This window comes from Lepisosteus oculatus, chromosome 23, assembly GCF_040954835.1.
Source record: "Lepisosteus oculatus isolate fLepOcu1 chromosome 23, fLepOcu1.hap2, whole genome shotgun sequence".
NCBI lineage: Eukaryota > Metazoa > Chordata > Actinopteri > Semionotiformes > Lepisosteidae > Lepisosteus > Lepisosteus oculatus.
Genome location: NC_090718.1, coordinates 14950445 through 14974799, shown reverse-complemented (window position 1 = coordinate 14974799; position 24355 = coordinate 14950445). Strand labels below are relative to the sequence as shown.

Here is a 24355-nt window from a genome sequence, read left to right as displayed (position 1 = left end):
TCATAATAATCATAAACTTTATTTTATATAGCGCCTCTAAAGGTGCCTTCTCAAAGCTCTTTATAGAATGACAACTACAATAAAAAGACTACACAAGATAAAACACAATGACAGTATACAGAGGAGACCGTGGATGGGGGTAGTAAGAAGAGCAGAGGGGTGAAGAATGGAACAGTTCAGTGAAGACTCTTCTGAAGAAGAGGGTTTGGAGTCTGGATTTGAAGGAGTTTAGAGAAGGTGACTCTCTGATATCCTTGGGGAGAGAGTTCCAGAGTCTGGGGGCACAACAGGAGAAGGCCCTGTCGCCCATACAATGTAGACGGGCTTGGGGGACAGTAAGGAGATCAGAATTAGAGAGCGAAGGTTGTGAGATGGGGAGTAAGGCGATAATAGATCAGACAGGTACTGAGGTGCCAAGCCATGCAGAGCCTTATAGGTGAGCATGAGGATTTTAAAGTCCACACGGAATTTGACAGGAAGCCAGTGCAAGGACTCCAGGATAGGAGTAAAGTGAACACTTGCACTAGACCTGGTCAGGATTCTGGTTGCCGAAATTTTGACAAACTGCAGTTTGTTCAATATAGATTTAGATACCCCAGCGAGCAGAGCATTACAAATGTGTTGATCAGCTTTGTAAATGCGCCTGAGCCACAGTTAATGTAAAACGATGAAAGCAATAGACTTTTACCTACCCCTGAGGGTGAAGTGCACATCTGTATATTGTGTTCTGAAATTGCTGCTACAAAATGTATTAATATCTCGGTATAAATTAAGTTTTGTGTATTTGAATACTTTGTTTCATCCACAGTATTTAGATACACACGAATCACGGAAAGATAAAAGTTGCGCATTAAAATAGAATAACACATAGCCGGTGGTCAACTCTAATGTGAAAAGTAAGAAATAGTCGGCCACGGAAACTCAGATGTGTGTTTCTACCTCAAACGGAAACAATATGGAAGCGAGTCGTGATCTCCGAATTCCTTGACTTGAAACCAGTGAACAACAACACCGATACTGGTGCGGAAAGACCCTCCAGCTCCAGCCACGTGACAAGGCGGGGCCGCCCGCAGCGGTCCAATCACACCTGCGGACAGGTGAGGCTATGCGGAAGGGCGTGAGCGTAGGTTCAGAGCAGGGCAGCCTTTAGAGTCCCGGTTAGAGTCCTCTCTTGTTTCCGATTTCTGGATTAGCTTCGGTTTCGAGTTGGATTTAACCCGTCGGAGGAATACGACCCCCTTCCCTTCCCCCGAATACCCACAGCTAAGCATACTCGAGGATTTCTTCAACAAGCGAAATTTGTCAGCGATGGCGACGTTACTGGATGGTAAACCAAGAAAGCGAGTGATTAGTTTCGACATGGTCACCCTCGCCATTGTCTTCGTGTTTACAGCAGGTGAGGAGTCTTGTGTATGATGGCTGGGTCAGTCCTTTTAAACGGACCACTTTCTTCAAGACTGTTCTCTCTTATCGGCGTAAGCCAGCCAGGTACAATAGCTCTGAGGAAGGAGTTATGAAAAGATGTAACTCGAAAGATAGGTGCGGCAGAATTAAGCTTCAGTCAGATTGTAGGCGTCTAGTGCTTAATTACACGTTTGTTCGGCGGTCATCGTTTGCGTTTGCGTGTTGTTTAGCAGCTAAACTGAAATGTGAAACTTAGAACTGTTGTTTGCATTATTGAAGGCTATCTCTGTGCTGTTGGTCCGGTCGCTAATCATTCTTCCAACAGGTATATTACAAAATCCAGATGCACGTTTCTGTTTTCAGTGGTCAATAATATTGCGCACCGGGAACTTGGTCGGGGTTTCTTTAAAACGTTTGAGCGATCAGAATTTAAAAACCGGAGGAGCAACAGAAAGGCTTGTGAAAGAAACGCGGTTGAGGACCGGCCGAGTCCGGGTTCGGGCTCAAGATACACGCCGATGCCATGGCCCCGGTCCAGCGCAAGCAGAGAGCAGCAACGGTGACAAACATCCCATGTCGGGAGGGGGCTGTTAACCCCGATAAACAGCCGGGGAGGGACCTGAGCCCCCCGGGACGGACTGTGGGGGCTGCTCTTCCCTACCGCCTGCTGCTCCGCCTGACTTTGCCCAGTCTTTTCGGTTTTAGGGAAGTGAACCTGCGTCCTGTCCCCGACACGGGCAAGTGCTGCAGTCTGTCGGGCCCGCTCTGGCAGTCCGCCACCGCTTCATCACAGACGGGGACGAAGGGTCTCGGCAGGTCCGCGTGTTTGCTTGCTCTTCAGTGCCACTGAACTTTGTCTTTCATATCAACCAAGTTTAGAGCGGATATTCTCCAGCTGGAAAAAGATTGACACTTAAAATTAATGTGGTGGATTAACACACTTTGAGAAGTTCTGGGAAAAGCGTGTTTACCTACAAATCCGAGTTCAGTCTCCGCACCTTAGCGGAGCTCTGGGTTTAACTGGAGGTGTTGTTGCACTTTGCACAGCAGTGTTTGTATTTCTATGTAGTTGCAGTCATGAGAATGGCTTTTCAACCCTTTTGGCCTGTTTGGTTGTTAATAGCTAATTGATCTAATTAATTTCACCCACAGCTTGTTTCATACTTGTGCCACCCTTTGTGCAGAATCCGTCCTGTTCTCCGATTTGAATGCCCAGTGGGGACATGCACTAAAATCTGAGGACAGGAAGCTCCTTCAGCTGAATGTTGGTCCTGGCATTTCAGACCAGAGTGCTTTCAGACACCATGCTTGTGTTCTCTGAGCGTGACCGTTTGTGAAAGTTGGTAGGGGGTATTACTCATGTCTGTCCTTGTCACACAGTGGCATTTATCATGTTTTTAATTCGCTTGCTGTTTCAAAGCGTGCCTGGTCTTGGCAGAGCACAGCTGTCCCTCAGCTGTGCTGCCTGAGTGCATTCAGCAGTGATATAGTTGGTACTGGTCAGATTCCAGGTTGTCCAGAAGCCCTGGGTAAAGTTCAGCTGATATCCTGGCTTTCACGAGAGCAGTTCTGGTGATGGCTGGGACTGTCCTTCCAGAGCAGACTGCTGCAGAGTTAGGCTTCAGCACTTTGTGAGAAACACTCTCCTTCCTTATGCATGTCTGCTCCCACATGCAAGTCTGGTTCGTGCTGATCTTTGTTAGGGAGAGAAACTTCCCCTGAAAAGAGAGTGAATTCCATTCTTCCTCTGGGCTGAGTACTTCTCTGCAGGAGTTTCCTGTTAGTATTAAAATTGCCGACCAGCCATGCAGCTTGGAGGCTGATGGGGTTGAACAGGACTGTCCAGTTGAACCTGTTGAATTGAAACCTGTTTATTTTCAGTTTGTGTAGGTGTGAACAGGCAGCTTGCACCCTGGGTTTCTGTGCCTTCTCAGATTAAAGTTGAAATAAGCATGCCTGTACGAATTCAGATGTGAATCTACATGAGAAATCAGACGATTGCACAGGACAGAACTGGTTTAGCTGATAATAATAACATCACTTTATTAACCCTTTACAATTTCTTGCATTAGGAATTATCTTTTCATAGACCCCAGCGTGCTCTCCATGAGACACACAGACAGGGAGAGAAGCTTGGGGTCAGAGCGCAGGGTCAGCCATCGTAGGGGCCCCTGGAGCAGCTGGGGTTAAGGGCCTTGCTCAGGAGCCCAACAGAGTAGGATTCCTCTGCCGGCTGCAGGATTTGAACCGGCAACCTTCCAGTCACAGACACAGGTCCTGAGCCACAGAGCCACCGCTCCGCCCAAAAAGTACCTGGTTTCGAGCCAGATTCGAACCAGCGACCTCAGGATTCCCAGCTGTTTCCATTACAGTCCTGTGCTCTAACAACTGAGCTATCGAAGGGATAAGAATGTTGTCCTGTTCTATCTAACGTTATTCTTAGTAGTTATAGGGGATACGTCTGTTCTGCTGCTGCGCAGGTGTTAGTTTGAAGTATTCTTGCAGTTATGTTTTGCCTTATTTCCTCCATACTGCCTTATTTCTGTGTTTGGCTGTGTTACCATCCAGGTGGGCAGAACAGCTATCTTTTCTTGAAAAAACGCTGGGGCCTCCTTTTTGGAAATGGCAGACTGGAGAGGGATTAATGCATAGATGACCATTCACCTCTAGTATTTTTCACTTTTGATTTCCGTGTTGCGACATTGTTGTCATATCTGTTCTGCTGTGCTCTTATCTCTGCGGACCTCCCTGAAACTGAGCTGTGAGCAAACACGCTGCAGTTGAGGAAGTTCTCATGGCTGTTTCTCAGTAGTCGAGTCTGATTCCACTCTCTAGTGCTCTGTGCTTGGTCATCTTTGTTTCTGGGTGCACATGTGACTGTGTGAAGGGCACATTGAGCTCTTCACTCTTCCCCTTGTGCCTTGGGGTGCTCATAGCAAACATTTCCTCATGGCTTGTTCTTCACAATACATATACATGTGCTCCCTTAAACTCCCAGAACTGTCAGAGATTTAACATGTTAGAATACATTCAGGATTGGGAGTCATGGCCAGCTGAAATAAAATCCCTTCAGTCTTCTCTGAGTCGTCTCTCCAGTATTCCTGATGTTGAAATCTGTAAACTTTCCCGTGTGAATCTTGTGTGATTAAAGAAGAGACATAGCATTTGTGCTCTGTGTAGCTATCTTTCCACCAAGCGCAAGTTTGCCTAACTGGGCAATTTCCACCTTCTGAGTGACTCATATTTCTTCTTACCTCATGGTAAACAATCATTTACAAACCTTTTCCTGAAACTGTCTGTCAGCCTGGTTTGAATTACCCCTCTTGAGGAAGTGTGGCTCAGCGTCTCAGTCAGAGACATTTTAAGAACACGAGACCAGTTACAAATGAGTGGAAGTCATTTGGCCCACCTAGATCATTTAGCAGTTAATAGTTAATTTATTCCAGGATCTCATCCAGCCATTTCTTGAAAGAAGCCAGTATTATCAGCATCATTTACAAGGACAGGTAGCTCCCACAACCCTTACTCCTGAGGAGTCTGTTCCTCTGCTGGTGATGGGTGAAATGTGTGACCTGTGCACCGCAGCAGGTGAGGGAAATGGTGCTTCCTTTTCCTCCCTGGATTTACTGGTCTACCAGCCATGCAAGTGAACTGGTTTTTGTTCTGTTTGATGTTGTGTGGGCAGCACTGTGGCGCATTGGGGTCTCGTGCATTGGGGTCCCTGAGTTCTGTTCCTGGGGTGCTATCTGTGTGGAGGAAGGGTTCCTCCAGGGGCTCTGGTTTCCCCCCACAGCCCAAAGGCATTCTGATGGGTTAATTAGCTTCTGGGAAAACTGGAATGTGTGTTTCTGTGTCTGCCTTGTGAGCGACTGTCATCCTGTCCAGGGTCTATCCTGTCTCGTGCCCGTTATTTGCCAGGTTAGGCTCCATGCCCCCTGCCCAACCCCATGTTGAATAAAGAAGTCACAAGAGGGTTGGATTTATGTGGTGTGTGGAGATCCAGAGCCAGGAATCGATGCCCTTAATGAACCTGCTACAGGCCAGTCAGGTCAAAAGTCAGCCCATGTGATGCAGCTCAAAACACAGGCCTGTGTGAGTTTGTTGGTTCGGCTGGTGAGCAAAATCGAAGCTTCTATCACGGTGATCATGATATAATTATATGGTTTCTCTCTTTCTGTCTCTCTCAGGAACAGCATCCGGCTTATCCGTCACCACCAACACACCTGTAGTCCAAGTGCCAGAGAACTCAGGTTGGTCTTCCTGTGTGACACTGCCTGCTTTCATTAGGGGGGCTTTACAGAGACTACCGCTCAGTGTAATCGTGATAAAGCCAGGTGTCTCTGTTCGCTTACTGTCGAGAAACATCTTAACTTTGTATACAAAGTGATTCCTTGGCAACTTAGACTCCTCACAGCTACACCTGGTCAGGACTGCACCCCCCTGTGCCAAGAATCAGGACATGATTGTCAGGTACTGTTGACTTAGAAAAGCAGGACATTAGATAAGGAAGCAGTGTGGACTGAAGGTGGGGTCAGAGGTCAAAGTTAAGGCTTGTGAGATGCAAGGGCTGCTGAGCTATGCTAGGCAGGAAGATAGCAGAGAAGTAATTCTTCTAGTTTAATAAGATAATATCCTTTTTAAATCACATAATTTGTTCTACTTTTTCTTTCAGGGGCAGATCTAAACTGCCAGTATTCTGCTGACTTTGTGAACCCAAGAGTTGAATGGAAATACAAGGATAAATCAGGATCTCAAGTTTTCCTGTTTTATGATAGCAAACCAACAGGTATGTTATCGGTTTTTTTTGTGTGTTTGAATTGTGCTAACCGGGGGGTTGTTTGCATTCACAAATGTTATATACTGTCTTATTTGCTAGTGGTTTGATTTTCCCAGAATCCCGCATCTTGAGGTTTGATCTGCAGCTGAATGTTTTGGATCAGCTGCTCTCTCCCGTGACTAGGAGGAAGGGGCTGGGTGTGAGCGCTGTGTGTGGGGGACAGGATCTCATGTGGGTGTATTTTTTTTTACAAACTCAGCAAAGTACGGAGATCGTATTCAGCTGTTGCCGACTGGGCTGCGGTTTTCGAAGGTGACGCGCCAGGACAATGGCGAGTACACCTGTGATGTCTCCTCTAAGGAAGGCTTTGCTTCTACCAAAATACAGCTGGTCGTTCAAGGTAGGGGCTCCAGGGTGTCGGCGTGGCTGTTCCTCGTGTTCCCTGTACGTTTTATTTTAGTCACTTACACAGAGCGTTAGTCATCTCCAATGTGCTCCCACAAGGACGATGTCTTCCGTGGGGATGGCAGAAAAATCTTACAGCTGTGCCCTCTGGTGGATTCTACATGACATTACAGTGCCAGTGTCCAACCGCAGGCCGGCGTGGCCTCCGTGTCAGTGTACAGGCCCTGCAATGCTTCTGCAGTGAACTCTGGTAGCTGTGGGGTCAGAGGTCACGGCAGTGATAAGTGCTTTGTGCCCGCAGTGCCTCCGTCCATCCCAAAGTGCTACATTCCTGCTTCGGTGACCACAGGGAGTGAGGTCACCCTCACCTGCTATGACGGAGATGGCTCCCCTCCTTCCACCTACAAGTGGTACAATGGCTCAACTCTTCTCCCTGAGAACCCTAAGCAGTTCCCTGCCTTCGCAAACTCTTCCTACGTTCTGAATCCCAAAGATGGCACCCTGGTGAGTGGCTGCAACAGCCTCCTGTAGCCTGTACCTGGATGGGAGACTCCTGGGAAAGCTGAGGCTGCTGCTGGGAGAGGTGTGAGTGGGGCCAGTAGGGGGCGCTCACCCTGGGGTCTGTGTGGGTCCTAATGCCCCAGTACAGTGACAGGAACACTTTACTGTAAAAAAAACAGGCGCCATCGTTTGGATTAGATGTAAAATCAAAGTACTGACTCTCTGTGGTCATTAAACAGATGAAAAATGTCTGTAAAGCACTTTGACTGGAAAAGGTTAGGGTCTTTTATTAGCGTCATCGCTTGGCTGACAGACGGAGTCAGAGCAGAGTGACTGCAGGACTTCGTCTTGTAGTGTTTGTGACTTATTTCTGAAGTACCTGCTGTTGGTCTGAACAGTGTTTGCACATTCCTTAGCTGGGCCACACCCCAGAACGTTCTGTTACTTCATGTCTTCTCTCTCTCAGAAATTCCCGCGCGTGTCGAAGGCCGATTCGGGGAAGTACTACTGTACGGCTCAGAATGGCTTTGGAAACCCGGCCAGCTGTGATGCGGTGATGATGGTCGTGAGTAAGTACATGTCTGCTGAGTGTCTCATCTTGGCCCAGTCCAGTAGCAACCCAGTACCCCCACTGCCATTGCGCAGTTCCCCACCCTGCAGTCTGATACTGGAGGAGTGTCTGGGCTGCGGTGTGTGACCAGTATAGAGCAGTTATCGGTCGGCAGCCCGTTGCTGTCCAGAGGAAGGGCGTGTCTTCTCCTACTGGCCACACTGTCTCGCTGTGGGGCAGACGCTTTCCTGGAAACTCCTTCTCCCAGTGGATCTGGGCTCTAGTTTTCTTTCATTCCTCTTCCCACCCTCTTGATCCCAGTGCTGTAGCTGCTAAATGCCGTCGCCTGGGAGTAAAGGCTTGTGCAGGGGAGGGATCTCAGAAGTGGAAACCCCGAGAGCTGTCTTCTTGTCCGGCTGGATCAGCTCTGACTTGATGCCGTTTTTTTTTCTCCTCCTACCTCAGAGGATGTGAACACTGGCGGGATCGTGGCTGGAGTGATTGTAGCCCTCCTGTTCCTGCTGCTGCTGGGATTTGGCCTGTGGTATGCCTATCGCAAGGGATACCTGCCGAGTGAGTACAAAGAGGGACCGCTGAGGCCCTTTAACCTTCATTGAGGGTTTGCGTTTCCTTTCTTTGAAGGAGGAAGGAGCTCCCAGTGCTGAGAGATGTACCTGCCGAAAACCTTGAATTATGCGGAATAATTTTTTGATGCATTAGAACTTCGTTTTTTTTATTTTAGGAAACAAGCTAAAGCAAACAAGTGTGAATTTCTCCCCCACTAGAATTCTTGTGTTGAGGACTTGTAACTACGCCATGTCTAAATGACCGTGGTCCATAAATAGGTTGTTTGAAAATTTTTTGCTATAAAAATTGTTAATTTTTTTTCTCTTTTTGTTTTACAGAAAAATCTGAAAGGTAAGAAATTGTACTTTTTTATGAGAACTTAAATCAACTAAATTGGTTTTGGATATACCGTTAACTAGAATAGAAGTTGGTATACTGTATAGTGTGCCTAGACGGGCATGAGAATCTTAACTAGGAACAAAATAACACTGTAAGCATTATCTCCTGAATGCTGGATGTTTTATAATAATCCTGAAACTTGTACAGCGCTTTTCTGGGCACTCCAGTCAAAGTGCTTTACAGGTCATGGGGATCCCCTCCACCCCCACCAGTGTGTACCCCCACCTGGATGGTGCACCAGTCCTCTCCCCACACACCAGCTCTCAGTGGGGAGGAGAGCAGAGGGATGAGGCCAGTTCAGAGAGGGGGATTATTAGGAGGCTATGATTGTTCAAAGCCAGGGGGAAATTTGGTCAGGACACAGAGGTAACACCCCTACTCTCTTCGAGAAATGCCCTGGGATGACCACAGAGAGTAAAGACCTTGGTTTTGCATTCCAAAGGGTGGTGGCTTTTTTTTTTACAGTATGGTGTCCCCATCATTACACTGGAGCATTAGGACCCAGAAAGACCACAGGGTGAACACCCCCTGCTGGCCCCACCTTCCAGCAGTAATCTTAGCTTTTCCCAGGATGTCTCCCAACCAAGTACTGGCCAGGCTCACACCTGCTGAGCCTCAGTGGGTTGTGAGCTGTAGGGTGATATATAATATCTGTTTGAACTGTTTGCTGTTTATAAAAATGGCCTCCAAATACAGCTTAAAAGTATCTCTGTGAAAAGATTAAACAGTGCAGAGTCATGAAGCAGTAATTTGAAAGCATTCAGCGGGTCATGCAGTGAATGAGTTGGAGACCTAAGAATGAGCTGATATCTCTTTCTTGTGCAGGAAGCCCACGGTGTTGTACAGCCAGCCACCAGTGAACATGGATGAGAAAGATGTAAGTACTGTGTTGTACTGAGGGTGCCATCGCCCTGGTCCTGTTTTGACTGTCTCGTTCTGCCTGGAGCTCTTTCCAGTTTTGTAAACATTTAATTCAAGATCCTGAATATCCTCACCTTTTGATTTGATGCTTGATCTATTTCAGTTCAGCCACATGCATAGCCCTCTCCCTTTGTAAAGAAATCAGATGGGGTTCGCAAAACATGCCATCTTGCAGCTGATGTTGAACTCCTGCTCAGTGGGCTTCTGTATGACAGGGGCCTGGTAATTCAGCAGCCCTGACCCCCTGTGTCTGCAGGCTGAGGCTGCTGGCAGGGGTCACCCTGTGCCTGCTTCCTGTATCACCCCTTATGAAAATGTGCAAGTCCTCATAAGTCCAAGTACACATCTAGGGCTGGCATGTCCAGGCAGGGTTAGCTCAGCTGTGTGTCTTGAATGCCCGCTCACTGGAACAGCAGGGAATTGAATTTGTGTCGAGGGAGAATCCAGCAGGAGGCAGCAGAGAGGGGCACAGGCTGCACGCTGTCGTCTGGGCCTCTGGATCCGCCCCTGAGCAGGCCGATGCAGGAACGCTGGGATAGGTGTCCGTTTTATATAAGCCAAGCAGGTGTTTTCCAACCATGCCTGTGGGAGTCTTGAGCATGATGGACTGTGTCTTCCAGGGGGAGTTCCGGCAGAAGTCTTCCTTCGTGGTGTGACGGGATCACCCGAACAGCGGCGTCGGTTTCCCGAAACTGACGAGCTGCATGAGACTGGACCCCAGCCCTGCACTTCCTGTGCACATTTTAATTTTGAGTTTGTTTTTACTGTAATTTTCATTTGCTTTTAATATTGCTTTTATGAATTTTGTGGGCCATTTTTTCACCTTGATGAACTACCGATTTCTCCTTCCTGTTGCATGGCTCATGCTGTCATGCTGGTGGCCCCTGCTGGACAGAGTCCATGTGCTGTTCGCTGGCAACACCCAGACCCCCTGAGTCAGTTCGGCCTGAACAGGCGTTCGGGGGATCAGCGAGGTGCGCTCCGTGGCTCGCCCTGGGCTGAGGCTGTGAGCTCGGCCCGCTAGGCACTGCGCCCTCAGCTGTTTGCTGGAACCTTAACATGGCCCCTCTGGCATAATTCTAGGGGAAAGAAATGTTTTTTCTGTGTTTTTCTTGCTGTCAAGCCCTCGTGGTTAAGAACTAGAAATGTTCAAAAACACCAGAAAAACATGGGTCTTTCCTGCTGACCTGGAGCTACTTTTTCTGTGAGATGTGACCCTCCCCCACGGCGTGGATGTTATTCGAGTCTGGCGGAGGAGCTGTAAGATAATGTCTATCTGTTTGTTACTTGTGTAGATTACCATGGAAACTGTGTAAAATGTTCTGGTGCGATGTGTGGGTGCTGCCCTGAGCTTCGGGCACAGTCCCCCGTCCTCCTGCCCCTCAGCAGGGTGAACACTGGTCACCGTCTGTCCCACCCGCTGTCCTCGCGCTGCTCGGCTCTGCACGTCTGCCAGAGGCGCTGCAGAACAGACACTCTCCTGGCGCCAGGCGGTGGCACAGGCAGTGGCCTGGGGGGGGCGATGGTGAGCCAAGCTGGCACCATCCAGGCGAGAGCTCCTGTTGATGTGGGGTTTGTGATGAGACATTTTGTAAGATAAATGACTTTTATTTGATCTTGTATAGGTATTTTGTCTGTTCTTGCCTTATTTGAAAAAATAAACTGAAACTGTTCCCTATTTGGTCTGCTTGTTGGTGTCATTTGTGAAGAAATGACCCCAGAGTCTTGCAGCAGACACCTGTCTGCACTGGGGGGTTAAATCACAGACATGGCTTTGGGGGATTCTTGTAAAGACAAAGGGATGTCGAGAAGATGTCGTCATCTTGAAGCCATTTTCGACAACGGACTGTACGGCACTGAACACTGGTGGGTCACCTGCGTGACGGCTGCAAGCATCTTTAAGCGCGCCCTCCGGTGGTGGGCATATGCAATGCCCGCTAATGATACACTTGAGGTCATTGTTTCAACTTAAGCGTAATGTTTCCAGTTTTTCTGCTGACGCCCGTCGATTAGGTGTCCTTTAATGGGCGATGTACTTTCAGCACAAATCTAACAACGCCTGAAAACGCGCGGTGCGGCGCACAGTATATAATTAAACATTGACATGAAAGGCGGGGTGCGTACTGCAGTGCGTAATTAAAACCCTTTGGTGTGCCGGCTGACATCCTCGGATGCCCTGGGCCGCTGGAACACAGACTGCGGTGATTCGACGGCGAAATCCTGGTTAAGTCACAGACCTAAAGGCCAGTGTCAGGGTTAATTAAAGAATTGTCATACAGAAGCACCTCTTGCTAAAGCCCTATGAATCACTGACGATGACTCATAAGATATATAGAAACGACTGATGAATTTACAGTGCTGTAAAAGCAGTAACAATAAACGCAGCTATCTGTGAGGCTCATGCTCTGTTCCCCTGACTGTGCCAGGAGATCATACACTGTAGTGGTCTGCAGCTGCATTTAGTTTCCTCGTTACGAGACTGAAGGCTGGTTCTGATGTCCGTTACGATGCACAGAGCAGGATGCGACCGCCGTCATAAAAGATCAGAAGAGCACATTCTTTGTGATTGTGGTGGTGGTTTTTTTTTTTTAGTGTCATTTCTAATGGAATCGGGTTCAGGATTAGGGCACCACGAGTTTGTAAGAGATGGGTGGCCTGACGTAGACTCCCTGACACCTGGTATCTGTGAGGACAGATAGAGAAGGGTCTGACTCAACACACAGCAATGCGGTTGTGTTTAGAGGAACGGGTCATCATGAATTCACCCCTTTAAAGATTACTAAGAAACTAAATAAAGCTCTTTTTTTTTGCTCAACAAAGAATAAAATTAATTGCTGCTGCAATCGCAATTGTAATATATATATATATAATTGGAAAGGTTATAGAAAAATATAAATTACTGTGTACACTTCATACTATTGGATATACACAACATTTAATTGAAATATATGATTTGTGTGTTCTCCCTGAAAGGTTAACACTTTGGTACACATACTGTAAAATTAGATTAATACATTGAATAACGTCACTGGAAACGTCTACAGTTCCCTGCAGGTGTTGAAATCCTACGGATTGCCCACATTGGATTGTACTGTACACGATTTTGTGAAATATGGTTCAAAGTTCACTGTATTTCAAGCAGTGAGATGGACATCATTAGTGTCCACCAGAGGGCGCCGCAGTGCGATATTACAATAGAGCGGTGTAGCTGAGGCATAAAGTAATAAGAACATAAGAAAACGTGTTACAATGAGAGGGGCCATTACGCCCATCTAGCCCCTTTGGTAGTTAGTAGTTAATTGATCAAGTATCTCAGCCGTAACTTGAAAGAAGCCAGGCTGTCAGTTTCAACACCATGGCTTTGTAGCTTGTCCCACACTCCCACCACCCTCTGTGTAAAGAAGAATAATAATAATGAAAAATTTTATTTTATATAGCGCCTCTAAAGGTGCCTTCTCAAAGCGCTTTACAGGATGACAACAACAATAAATAAGAAGACTACACAAGATAAAACACAATGACAGTATACAGAGGAGACCGTGGATGGGGGTAGTAAGAAGAGCAGAGGGGTGAAGAATGGAACAGTTCAGTGAAGACTCTTCTGAAGAAGAGGGTTTGGAGTCTGGATTTGCAGGAGTTTAGAGAAGGTGACTCTCTGATATCCTTGGGGAGAGAGTTCCAGAGCTTGGGGGCACAACAGGAGAAGGCCCTGTCGCCCATACAATGTAGACGGGCTGGGGGGACAGTTAGGAGACCCGAATTAGAGAGCGAAGGTTGCGAGATGGGGAGTAGGGCGATAATAGATCAGACAGGTACTGAGGTGCCAAGCCATGCAGAGCCTTATAGGTGAGCATAAGGATTTTAAAGTCTACATGGAATTTGACCGGAAGCCAGTGCAAGGACTCCAGGATAGGAGTAATGTGAACACTAGCAAGAAAGGGTAAGTTGGAGATGGGGCAAAAATTGTTAAGATTGTCGAGAGCCATGTTAGGCTTTTTTGGCACGGGGGTAATGGCAGAAGTAGATGGATCTAGCAGACTCTATAGTAACCTTATACTCAGATAAGTAATCTCTCCAAGCCTGATAATTTACAGAGCGTGAGGGGGAAGTGTTAGAAACAGGTAATTCTAGATTGAGGAGAATGGCTAAGTGGTCAGAGAGGCCTAGATCAAGGGGGGAGCAGTGGGAGACAAAAGAGTCATTTGCAATAATTAAATGCAAGGTGTGTCCTTTGTTATGTGTAGGGGTACAAACAAACTGAGTAAGATCAAAGGATCCCAATAGAGAAATTAAGTCTTTAACCAGACTGGAAGACCTTGAGTCAATGTGTATATTAAAGTCCCCTAGAATAAGGATCCTTTTAAATTTAAGGCATAAAAATGAGAGAAAATCAGCAAACTCACCTAAGAAGGCTTCACTGGGTTTCTAAGAACACGTGTTCTTAGTGTACTGCACTTCTACACTGTTTCCACAACTGTTCTCTGTTTTTTTGTTTATCTTTAAGAACTTCTCTGGTTTGACTGTCAGTGTCTTTAAGGATTCTGAATACCTGCCTCGAACCCATAATCCTTACCTGTACAATACTAAGTTCCTTCAGCCTTAAGCGCTTTGAGTGGAGTGTAAAGAAAAGTGTAAGGAATTAGTATTATAATTCTAGGCTTTTCACTTTATTTCCTGGCATTTTGTTCGTCTTTCATAATGACCTCCCCACACTGTCAAAGATTTAAAGTGTCAGCTTTAACACCTACGTCTTTCATAAGATCTTCCAGCTCAGTATTTCCCTTTGTGTATATTTAACGTTTACGTTTTTACTACCGGCGCTTTGTCTAAAGCAAACGTTATTCGTCAGCTACCTGGTCGGGTGTGGAAACGTGCCGTGATCTCGCTGTTAGTGCACAGGTTTTAGGACGAAGGTGTTTGAACGGACCGTCTATGGACAACACGATCAGAAAAGAACAAGTGCAGTTCAGTCATCCCGTCGCCAGGGGTCCTCACCCGAACACAACTGCTTTGACCGCAGCAGCAGTGGGGTATTGAAGAGGATAGACAACGACAGTTTGATTACCGTAAAACCAAGCAAACACACGTCTTCTTTCTGATCCCAACGCTTTGAAAGTATTTTATTGCGGTATTGCAGACCTTTTTTTTCTGAAGGAATGTGAGTCTACCGCTAGTGAAACCCTATAGGACCGCTGTGGGGACAATCTGAATTTATTAAAAACAAACAACAAAACAAATCAATTTAGAATTCAGAATTAATATTAAAATATTTCTTATGTGCACTTCTTGGCTAGTAGTAGTTCAGGAGGGTAGCTGCGTCAGCATGCGTAGGCTGCAAAGGAACGGTAATAGGTTTCTTCCATGCTGAAAAAGAGAAGACAGAAAACACAACGTTTCGATCGTGGAGCCGCTCACACCTGAAGAAGGCTCCACGGCCGAAACGTTGTGTTTTCATCTTCTCTTTTCAGCTTGGGATAAACCTATTACTTCTTGGCTGGTGTGTTCATAACGGCAAGAACAGGGCACGAAAAGCTCTGTGCGCTTCTACACGAAATGGGACGGTGTCCTGAGGTGGCGTGTGTTTACTCCCGTTACCTAGGCAACCGCGTGGGAGGCGGTGCTATGTGACGTCAGGAAAAGTGAAGCAACCAATCAGCGACAAAAAGGTGAAGGGACGACGTCACTGTGAGAGCAGGAGACCCGTTATTTGGGAAGAAACTGGACTGTAAAAAAAGGGCTTAGAACTTGTTTTTTTTTTTGTGAATTATTACTATTTTGAATGTCCACTGTTTTAACTTCCGTCCCCACAAGACAAGTCCCCCGGACCAGGCATCTTGGGTCGAGAGACAGCGGAGAGCGCCCCGGTGGGCTTCGGCAGAGACAGCCCTCCGATCCGGGACAGGGAGCGAGTCGCTGCGGCCGGCCGGGCTTGGTCTCTCCGCCCGGGAGTCGCCCCCTCACGCCCGGGGCCCGGTGACAGCCCGGCGATGTAAGTGACACACGGTGTCCCCCGATCAGCGCTGCCCCGCCGGCCAGCTCGCCAGGGGCTGCTGCTCCGGTGAAGCGCCGGTCGGTTCGTGTTACATCACGCGTTGTGTAACGCCATCCGCACCGGTTCGGCAGCGGGCCGTCCCCTCCGCGTCCGCTGCGGGACCAGGTTGTTACCGACTGTCTTTTTTTTGGGGGGGGGCAGTTATTCGCCTCGCGCCCCTCCGTCTGGCTCGTGGGCCGGTGGGTGCAGTTCCAGACAAGATTCCAGCTCTGGACGTCCCGTCGGCGCCAGGCCCTTTTGTGTCCATGTCCCGGACCGTCCCGTGCAAACTGTATGTGGGAGCCAGTACGTCATGGGAAATCTCACGGGCGAGAGGAGAGCCGTAAGCATTTTAGTTAGGTTTTTAGATCGCGGCAGCCTCATGAAAGCTGCGGTACAGAGTTTTGGGATATGCGCTGAGATCTGCACTGCCGGTGTCCTGTGCTGGCTTCGGTTAATAGCTGCATTGCCAGGGTGGTGGTGGCACCTCTGATCTTGTGAGAGTACGTCACGGGACGTCCCCGTGTAGATTGGTACGATCTTGGAATTGAAGGGGATGGGGGCTGATTGATCATTTGGTTGCTGGTGAATTCCGTTGGAAATAAAAGTCCCCACACTCTGCGTGAATCCTGTTTTGTTTTTGTTTTTTTTTCTAAATGGGTTAACACACACGCCTTTGTGGAAGTTTGTCCATTTGGGTGATTGTGAATTCAAAAACGGTTGTTTGTAACCCAGGGCTGTGGGGCAGAGTCCTTCTCAGTTTGATCCCTGACGCCACCAGGTTGTGCCACAGACCCGCCCCTCTGGGAGGGAGGCAGTGATGAAGTCTGAAGCCACAGCACCCACCGTGACAGTGTCTTCTCTGGCAGAAACTCAGGGTCAGAGGTCTCGCCCTCGTTCCCCCTTCAATACTGCATCTCCGCCCTCTCCAGTGGGATCACGCAAGGCTGCTCCCACACTGGCCAGGCGACCTGAGCCCTAGAATCCATGCTGGAGAGCTCCTGGTGTGGGCACAAATGGGTGTGGGGCACAGAGATCAGACTCCCAGTGCACAGTGGGGTGAGGGAGGACAGAGATCGGGCTCCCTGTGCACAGTGGGGTGAGGGGACAGAGATCGGGCTCCCTGTGCACAGTGGGGTGAGGGGACAGAGATCAGGCTCCCTCCTGTGCACAGTGGGGTGTGGGGCACAGAGATCGGGCTCCCAGTGCACAGTGGGGTGTGGGGGACAGAGATCGGGCTCCCAGTGCACAGTGGGGTGTGGGGGACAGAGATCGGGCTCCTCGTTCACAGTGGGGTGTGGGGGACAGAGATCAGGGTCCCTGTGCACAGTGGTGTGTGGGGGACAGAGATCGGGCTCCCAGTAAACATCAGGGTGAGGGGACAGATCAGGCTTGTAGCAGCTGCAGTCTGGTTTGTGTGAGCTCACATCACAGTGACGTGGACGACTGGTGCCAGGGACAGCAGACCCTTGGAGCAGACTTTGTGTGTCGTTAAAATAGTGTTGGAATATGTGCCTTACTGCCTGGTCAGCACAGTTTGCGCACATCGCCACGGTCCATCTGCCTCCTCTCCGGGGCCTCGTCCTGCCTTGGGCTTGTGTGGACTGCAGTGTGCACAGGCACATTTCTCTGCCTGTCCTGCATGTGTCCGAGGGGTATGGTGGGGAGTTGACCCGCTGGGGAACTGGCAGTTCTGACCTGGAGCGCGAAGCAGAAGCTATGGTGGACAGTTCAGAGAAAATGACAGTAAGAGGCTTCCGCTTTAAGAGAGCTGGAATGCAAGCGAGTGCTGAGTGACCTGAGAGGTCAGAGGCAAACGCTATATTTACCAGCCCTGTAACCTGATCCCAGCCCTTCTGGATTACAGCCTCTCCCAGCCTCTCCTCGCTGGGGCTCCAGCTCACAGCTGCTCCGAGGTCTGCCGCAGCAGGGATTCGACAGGCGTCTCTGCCGATCTGTCGCCGCTTTCCCATCCTGACGGCTCTCTCTGGCCTGGGCTGCTCCTCTTAGGCGTTTGTCTGTTTGCTCCAGTTATTCCTGAGAGCGGAGGAAGAGGCGGCGCCGTGTGCTGAGTGATTCCATTCACTCCCACTGTCCGCCGGCTTCTGGTGCAAGGTAACTGTGTTGTGTGGAGGAGACAGTGTGCGCGCCGAGAGGACAGTGTGCGCGCCGAGAGGACAGTGTGCGCGCCGAGAGGACAGTGTGCGCGCCGAGAGGACAGTGTGCGCGCCGAGAGGACAGTGTGCGCGCCGAGAGGACAGTGTGCGCGCCGAGAGGACAGTGTGCGCGCCGAGAGGACAGTGCTTGCGTGCGTGTGGAGGGGATAGCGCGTGTGAAGGTGGCAGTGCGTGTTGATGGGACAGCACATGTTCAGGTTAGGGACAGCGCGTGTGGCGGGGACAGCGCGTGTGGCGGGGACAGTGCGTGTGGCGGGGACAGTGCGTGTGGCGGGGACAGTGCATGTGAGGGGACAGTGTGCGTGTGGAGGGGACAGTGCACGTGTGTGGAGTGGACAGTGCATGTGGAAGGGACATGCGCGAATGTGGAGGGGACAGTGCGCGTGTGTGGAGTGGACAGTGCATGTGGAAGGGACATGCGCGAATGTGGAGGGGACAGTGCGCGTGTGTGGAGTGGACAGTGCATGTGGAAGGGACATGCGCGAATGTGGAGGGGTCAGTGCGCGTGTGTGGAGGGGAAGGAGTGTGTGGAGGGGTCAGCACGGGTGTTTCCGCAGCACCTAATGCATGACGAAGTGACTGAGCTCTTCTGCTCTCTGAAGACTGGTTTCTTGGAAAAAGGATCCCAGCAGCCTTTCCACCCCTCACCTCTGAAACAGGCTGGTATTGTTGTTGTTTGAAGCAGTCTGGTACGGGTTTTAATGTGAAATTCCTTTTCCAACATAAATGTTTTGCTCCTGACCTAGTCTGTCAATCCAGTGGGATTTGGAGTGTTGCACTGCATTCTCTGGCTTCCTCGGCTGTGTCGGCTTTGGAGCTTTGGATAGAGGGAGGAGACAGGATGACATAGATGCCGTAAGACAGGGACAGAGAACCCGTGGCCTTTCCTGATCACTCCACTGCATTATTACAGCTGCAGCCTTAATTCTGATTTTGTTAGTTATGAAGTAACAAATTAAGCAGCTCATAGCAAAGTTCTGCACTGTAATAGCGAAGAAAGGCCAGAGCAGAACCCGTTGGTAGAAGTGACGCTGCTCTGTGAACTGTGGGTCTGGACAGCGTTTGCCCGCTGTGTGTGAGTCTCCAGTCTCTGCTGCCTGTTAATGTGGGGCTCTTACTCCATACAGAAAGTAAGAGGCCTGCAAACCTTGCCCTATGGACACTTCTCTGATCTGTGAAAGTGCAAGATGTTGATCTGTTACGCAAGGAATATTTTTATGCCACTCTAGCCCTCTGCAGCAGTAATATTCTAGGAGCTATTGTTTGTTTCTGTAGTGATTCTATTTCTGACTTCTCCCCCCACTAATTACATGTGTTCCACAGGGCTTCCTTGCTACTCTTCTTCTGGGGTGGAAATCTGCTGCAGTTCTTCACCATAAACAGAACAATTTGGTGCAGAGAACGCATCTAGGGAGACACAGATTGGTGTCTCCCAGCTTGTAGCAGGACAGAGACATGGCCCTGTCCCTCCTTGTACCCCACATCCACCTGTCCTTCCTCTCTCCCCACATCCCCCTGTCCTTCCTCTCTCCCCACGTCCCCCTGTCCCTCCTCTCTCCCCACGTCCCCCTGTCGATCCTCGCACCCCATGTCCCCTTATCCCCCCACTTGACCACCATCCCCCTGTCCTTCTGCTCTCCCTGGTCCGAAAGGGAAAGCCGAGGGAGGGAGGCAGACCGACAGTGACGCAGTGTAAGACCTGGGGAATCCAGGCAGTATAGAAGAGCTGGTTCACACACTAGCTGTAGTTCTGTTCTTCTCTGCCTCTGCTGGCAGCTTTCCTGGGACTGATCTCCCAGTCAGGGTGGAGGGTTTGAGTGCTGTGCTCATTGGCAGGTGCTGTCTTTCCAGGTGTGCAGTGTGAGTGCAGTCTCTGTGCCAAGGGAGCATGAACTGTCGGGACTGAGCAGGACGCCTCCGCATGTAGCAGGTACCCCACGCCGAAGTCCTCTCATTCCCACACGGAAGTCTGGCAGGGCTGGGATCCACCAGGGCAACTTATTTTGAAGGTGTCTGTCAGGCAAGGGAGCAGCAGGTCTGGAGTAACTGTGAGAAGAAGACAGCAGTCTGACTGAAGCTGACTGCCTGAAAGCAGAGCTGAAGGTACAGGACTGATGTGCCCCATCTTTACAGCCTATATAAGTATCACTGTCGCACATTGGTGTTATTACTGAATTTTATCAGGACATCATAACTGGCACTGGAACTGGCCACATATCAGAATTAACACTGATTGAATAACCTCTTAATTGGGATACATGGAGCCAGTACTTATGGCTTCAGCTATAATGAAGCAAAAACATTATGGGCATGTAAAACTATCTATTTGAATACAGTGGAGCAGACAAATTAAAAATAACATGTCAAGTCAAGCAATTTTGACCTAAAAGTCCAACTCGTGATTCAGGAAGGACATCGTTTGTTGTTTTCAGGAGATCAGGGGCCAGCTTGGACTGTTTTTTCTTGCTGCTAGTGGCAGATAGAAACATGGTGTCACTACTAACTCATTCTCTCAGCGTCCTTCACCGTGGGTAGGAGGGGTGTAAAGCACACTGTGAGGTGTCACTGCATGTGACTGTGTGCTCTGTGAACTGATTGGCGGGTGTTAGGCACATGCTGTGCCAGCAGTTGGCCAATAGGGGGTGCTGGCATTGCAATAGGGGGCTGGGGCAGCAGGGCTCCTTTTCTGGCTTTTGTTCAGAAGAGAGAAATGTGTATAGCAGCCTTCACTGTGGGCCAGGATTAGTGTGTGTCTTCCCCCTCTCGCTTATTTCAGCTCCCCCATGAGTTACACTCTGGGCGCTGCAGCTCCTGATGGCTGACAGAATGAATGGAGGAAATCCTTGAAAGTGTTGCAGACTTCAGGGTTCCATCTTTGTCCCGTAGATTCAGAGATTTGTGCAAATCAAGCTTCTAAAATCCACTCTGCGGAGCAGGAGTCGCTCATCTGAGCGAGAGAGTAATGGGAGAGGACACAAGCAGGGAAAGGAATGGGCTGGGAAGATGTTGGGTGATGCATTTCTCTCCACTCATGACTGGCTGAGCAGAGCAAGTCAGAAGGGATCGGGTTTCAGCTGAGGACCAGGGAATGTTGGGCATCTGCTTTCAGGAGTGTAGCTTCTCCACAGCTCTTGCCCAGGCTCAGCTCCGCTGCCACTCTCCCCTCGGCTGGGCTTCTGACAGCTCTGCACAGGGGTGCCTAACGAAAGTGGGAGTAAAAAGGGACAGAGGAAGACGGGCAGAGACCCAGGTACGGGGGAGACATGTAGCTTGAGGCGCGCACCGTACTTAGGTGGTTTGGGCCGGAGAACACTAGAGGTGTCCTAGCTAGAGCCTCTCTTGCTTGGGGAACAGGCCCGTGTGGAGTAGGAGCTGTATGACAGAAGGGGATGCAGCTGTAGATGGGTTTTCAGCCCCTGCTTTTAGTTCTCATTTACTGCTTCCATATCTGATGACTTCTTTCAAACGACATTCTTTTGTTACTTTTTGTCTTCAATTAATTTTGAGTTGGGATTTATTCAGAGTTATTTATCGCAGCTGCCAGGGAGCTGGTCGAAATGCGCTGGGCTGTACTCGTTTCGAGCGCTGGAGCTGCTGCTCTGACAGAGTGGGAAAGCTGAATGAATGAGTGTGGCAGTACAGGGGGAGGGGGTGGACAATACAGGCACAGTGGACAAACTGGCAGAGCCTGTGTTTGCAGCTAAGGAGTTGAGCTTGTTGGTGTGTTGTCAAGGAAACTGGCGTCAGTGGAATCTTTGCAGGAACAGAAAGAGAAAGAGATAAAACAGTGTGTGGGGAGGTATAGTGTAGGGGTGCAGTGCAGAGTTTTCACAGTATTTAAGAGCTGAACACCAAGTCCTTTTGGCCCTGATTTTCTTTAATCTTTCCAAGCGCTTCAGTGCTTCTTCCTTCTGACAGTGGCAGGTAGGCCTGATCTTGTCCCAAGGAGCTGAAGACACTCTGAGGTTATTCCTCGCAGTGCTGAAAGCGAGGCTTATCATCTGTCCTATGCATGATGGAAGGAGGGGGTGAGGTGGGACAGAGGTTGTGAGAGGTTGTTCCTACTGCAGCAGGAGTTTCGGAGCTGATTTGGGAAGGGAGGCTAGAGGGAGTAGTAGAGAAAAGTATAGTCAGTGAGTGGGCATCTGCTCATTTAATCTTTGAGAAGGCTTCTCTTAATAGCACCTGATGAGTGTTTTCTATCCATCTTCTTCTCTTGACTCCTGCCTCCCCTCCTGTTTATGCTGAGATTAGAATGAAAAGACTTTCTTCCAATCCCTTCCCACTTTCTCCTCTCTCTACAACTTGTTTAGCAGAGAAGGGGTTTTTCAGAGTCAGCTCTGGGGGGCTAGGCTTTTACAGCAAGGACCTCTGAGTGGATGGCTCATATACAGGTATATGGTATAACGAAATGCTATTGAGCTAGCTCTCAGACGATAAGTAGTACAAAAAAACAACAACAATACAATTGTATAATAAAAGAAAAACAGAGACAACAGGCAGTGTGCAAAACAACAAAAAGGTAACAGGTAATGTGCAAAAACAACATCAGATGTGCAAAAACATGCATCAACAGAACGAAAGGATAGAAATGATGGGGAGTGAGCTTCTTGACATGTAGGGTAGAGGTAGATTTCAATGTGTGTTTGAGTTTTTGGTAAGATGGCACTGTGAGTTCAGGTCAGAGGTGAGAGTGAGAGAGGCTGGGAGTTTAATAGTTTGATAGTGCGGGGGTAAAAACTGTCTCTGAGTCTGGTAGTCCGGGCCCGAATGCTCCGGTGCCGTTTTCCAGATGGTAGAGGGTCGTACAGTCTGTAGCTGGGGTGTCTGGGGTCTTTGATGATGCTTAGAGCTTTCCTCAGGCACCGTCTGTCATCAATGTCCTGGATAGATGGGAGAACAACCCCAGTGATGGACTGGGCAGTTTTCACCACCCGCTGTAGGGCTTTGCGGTCAGCAGCACTGCAGTTGCCATACTGTACCACACTGTGATGCAACCTGTCAGTGTGCTTTTGGTAGTGCATCTGTAAAGGTTAGTGAGGATCTGGGGACATATCTTAGCCTTCTTCAACCGTCTTAGGAAGTACAGGCCCTGTTGCGCTTTCCTGATCAGACAGGTGGTGTTGAGAGACCATGTGAGGTCCTTGGTGATATGGATGCCGAGGAATTTAAAGTGACTGACTCTTTCCACTTCAGTCCCGTTGATGTGGATAGGGGCATGTCCGTTTTGTCAGTTTCCTGAAATCAACGATCAGCTCAGTTAGGTGTCTCTGCTGTAAAGACAGGAAGGGCTTCCTCCCTCTGCACCCCTGTCTTCCCCTGACACTGTGTTTCGTAGCAGGAGTGTGGCTTTGTCTTTAGATGTCCGAGACGCTAACAGTCTGGCTCTGTTACTGATTTTGGACTGCCTCCAGTCTGCTGCCTTCTCTCAATCTCCTGCCTGAATTATTGATGCCTTTGAGGCCTGCGCTAAAGAGAGAGAGAGGTTAAAGAAACAGGAGCCCTGCCACCGAACCCATCACAGATAAACAACACCAGATACTTTATTTATTCAGCTTTTGCCTTGCCCTTTGAATAAGAGCCTGTGTTTCTGCAGAAGCAGGCTGTGCCATTTAAACACACATCTCCATCTCTCATAGGTATGAGCCATCTGCAGCTGTGAGTGTTAGAGTATTCAAGTTCTGAGGATTGTTTTGGAGGGGGGGTTGAAGTTGACAGAATTTTAGGGTCCCTTTCTTGCACCTCTGCTGCTACTCTGTCGGACCCTTTTCCACCTTATGGGGGAAGTTCATGTGATATGTATTACTCTGCCCCAGTACAAGCTCCACCCTTAAATAAATTCTCCATTAGTTCATTCGAATCCCATCCACAACATTGCTCATGTAGGAATTACACTGCAGTGCGCAACGCATGTTCCCATAGAGAGTGAACAACAGCCACACTGAAAGCAAAGTGGCGAATGCTGGCTGAAACAGTCATACTGGCTGTATTTACCCACATTCTGTCCGATACTCTATGTATTTTTATCTGGGAACTATAATCCCCTTTGCTATGGTTCATTGCTCTGGTGTGATTTTGTGTTGTGTGGTCTGAAGTAAAAATCAGTTCTTTCAAGTTGTCTTGTGTTTATACAGCACCCCATATACATGAATCAATATCTTGAGGTCCAGTGCAGGATCTACTTGTAATCAGGCTTGTTCAACAAGCATTTATTTCATTTCTAAAATTATTTCTGATATGTACAGAACTTTAGATGTGTAGGTGTGTTCATGAAAATCATGGGATCATCCTGATGGCAGTAGCTGGGAGCTGGGCAGCTGAGAGAAAGGGAACTGGGTGGAACTGAGGTGATTGACCTGCCTCAATGCCTTGGACAGTGAGGGAGACAATAACTGAGTGAATAATGGATAGAGTTCTGTACCACTCTGAGGGGAGACCTGGGAACGCAAGTTGACCTTCTGCACAATGAGATGCACAAGGCTAGACAGGTCCTGGAGCTGGAGGGGTCCCTACTGACATTCTGGCGCATGGCAGAGCAGACCAGCTCTGTGACCAGCACTGGGTGAGATCATCTGAGTCACTGCTAGAGCTCTGTATAAGTCTCACAAAACAATTACTAGGAA

At 48.9% G+C, this 24355-nt stretch overlaps 2 protein-coding genes across 8 annotated transcripts in view; both read left to right on the top strand.

The window, feature by feature from the left end:
- The first annotated feature begins 1110 nt into the window (after nucleotides 1-1110).
- LOC107076311 (junctional adhesion molecule A-like) lies at nucleotides 1111-11202 on the top strand. The gene is made up of 10 exons (XM_069182631.1): nucleotides 1111-1396; nucleotides 5592-5654; nucleotides 6077-6190; nucleotides 6441-6581; nucleotides 6888-7090; nucleotides 7554-7656; nucleotides 8103-8210; nucleotides 8543-8555; nucleotides 9429-9480; nucleotides 10145-11202. The coding sequence occupies exons 1-10, from the start codon at nucleotides 1309-1311 to the stop codon at nucleotides 10178-10180; spliced, it is 921 nt and encodes a 306-aa protein (XP_069038732.1). The 5' UTR covers nucleotides 1111-1308; the 3' UTR covers nucleotides 10181-11202.
- Nucleotides 11203-15191: 3989 nt separating this feature from the next.
- usp2a (ubiquitin specific peptidase 2a) overlaps nucleotides 15192-24355 on the top strand; it is a 34242-nt gene continuing 25078 nt past the window's right edge. Inside the window, exons 1-3 of one of the 7 annotated variants that reach the window (XM_015337521.2) lie at nucleotides 15192-15513; nucleotides 17587-17670; nucleotides 19584-19662. The gene's annotated coding sequence lies outside the window, so the exon portion shown is untranslated. Of the gene's footprint in view, nucleotides 15514-17422; nucleotides 17671-19583; nucleotides 19836-23977; nucleotides 24295-24355 lie in introns of those variants that run through there. The other 6 variants (XM_069182399.1, XM_015337517.2, XM_015337518.2 and 3 more) reach the window with 6 other exon arrangements.

Excerpts from the sequence above, each read along its gene's own strand:
- LOC107076311 (XM_069182631.1), top strand. The coding sequence starts at position 1,309 with ATGGCGACGTTACTGGATGGTAAACCAAGAAAGCGAGTGATTAGTTTC. Across the intron at positions 6,191-6,440 it reads TTATGATAGCAAACCAACAG|CAAAGTACGGAGATCGTATT; the intron begins GTATGTTATCGG and ends TTACAAACTCAG. Across the intron at positions 9,481-10,144 it reads TGAACATGGATGAGAAAGAT|GGGGAGTTCCGGCAGAAGTC; the intron begins GTAAGTACTGTG and ends TGTGTCTTCCAG.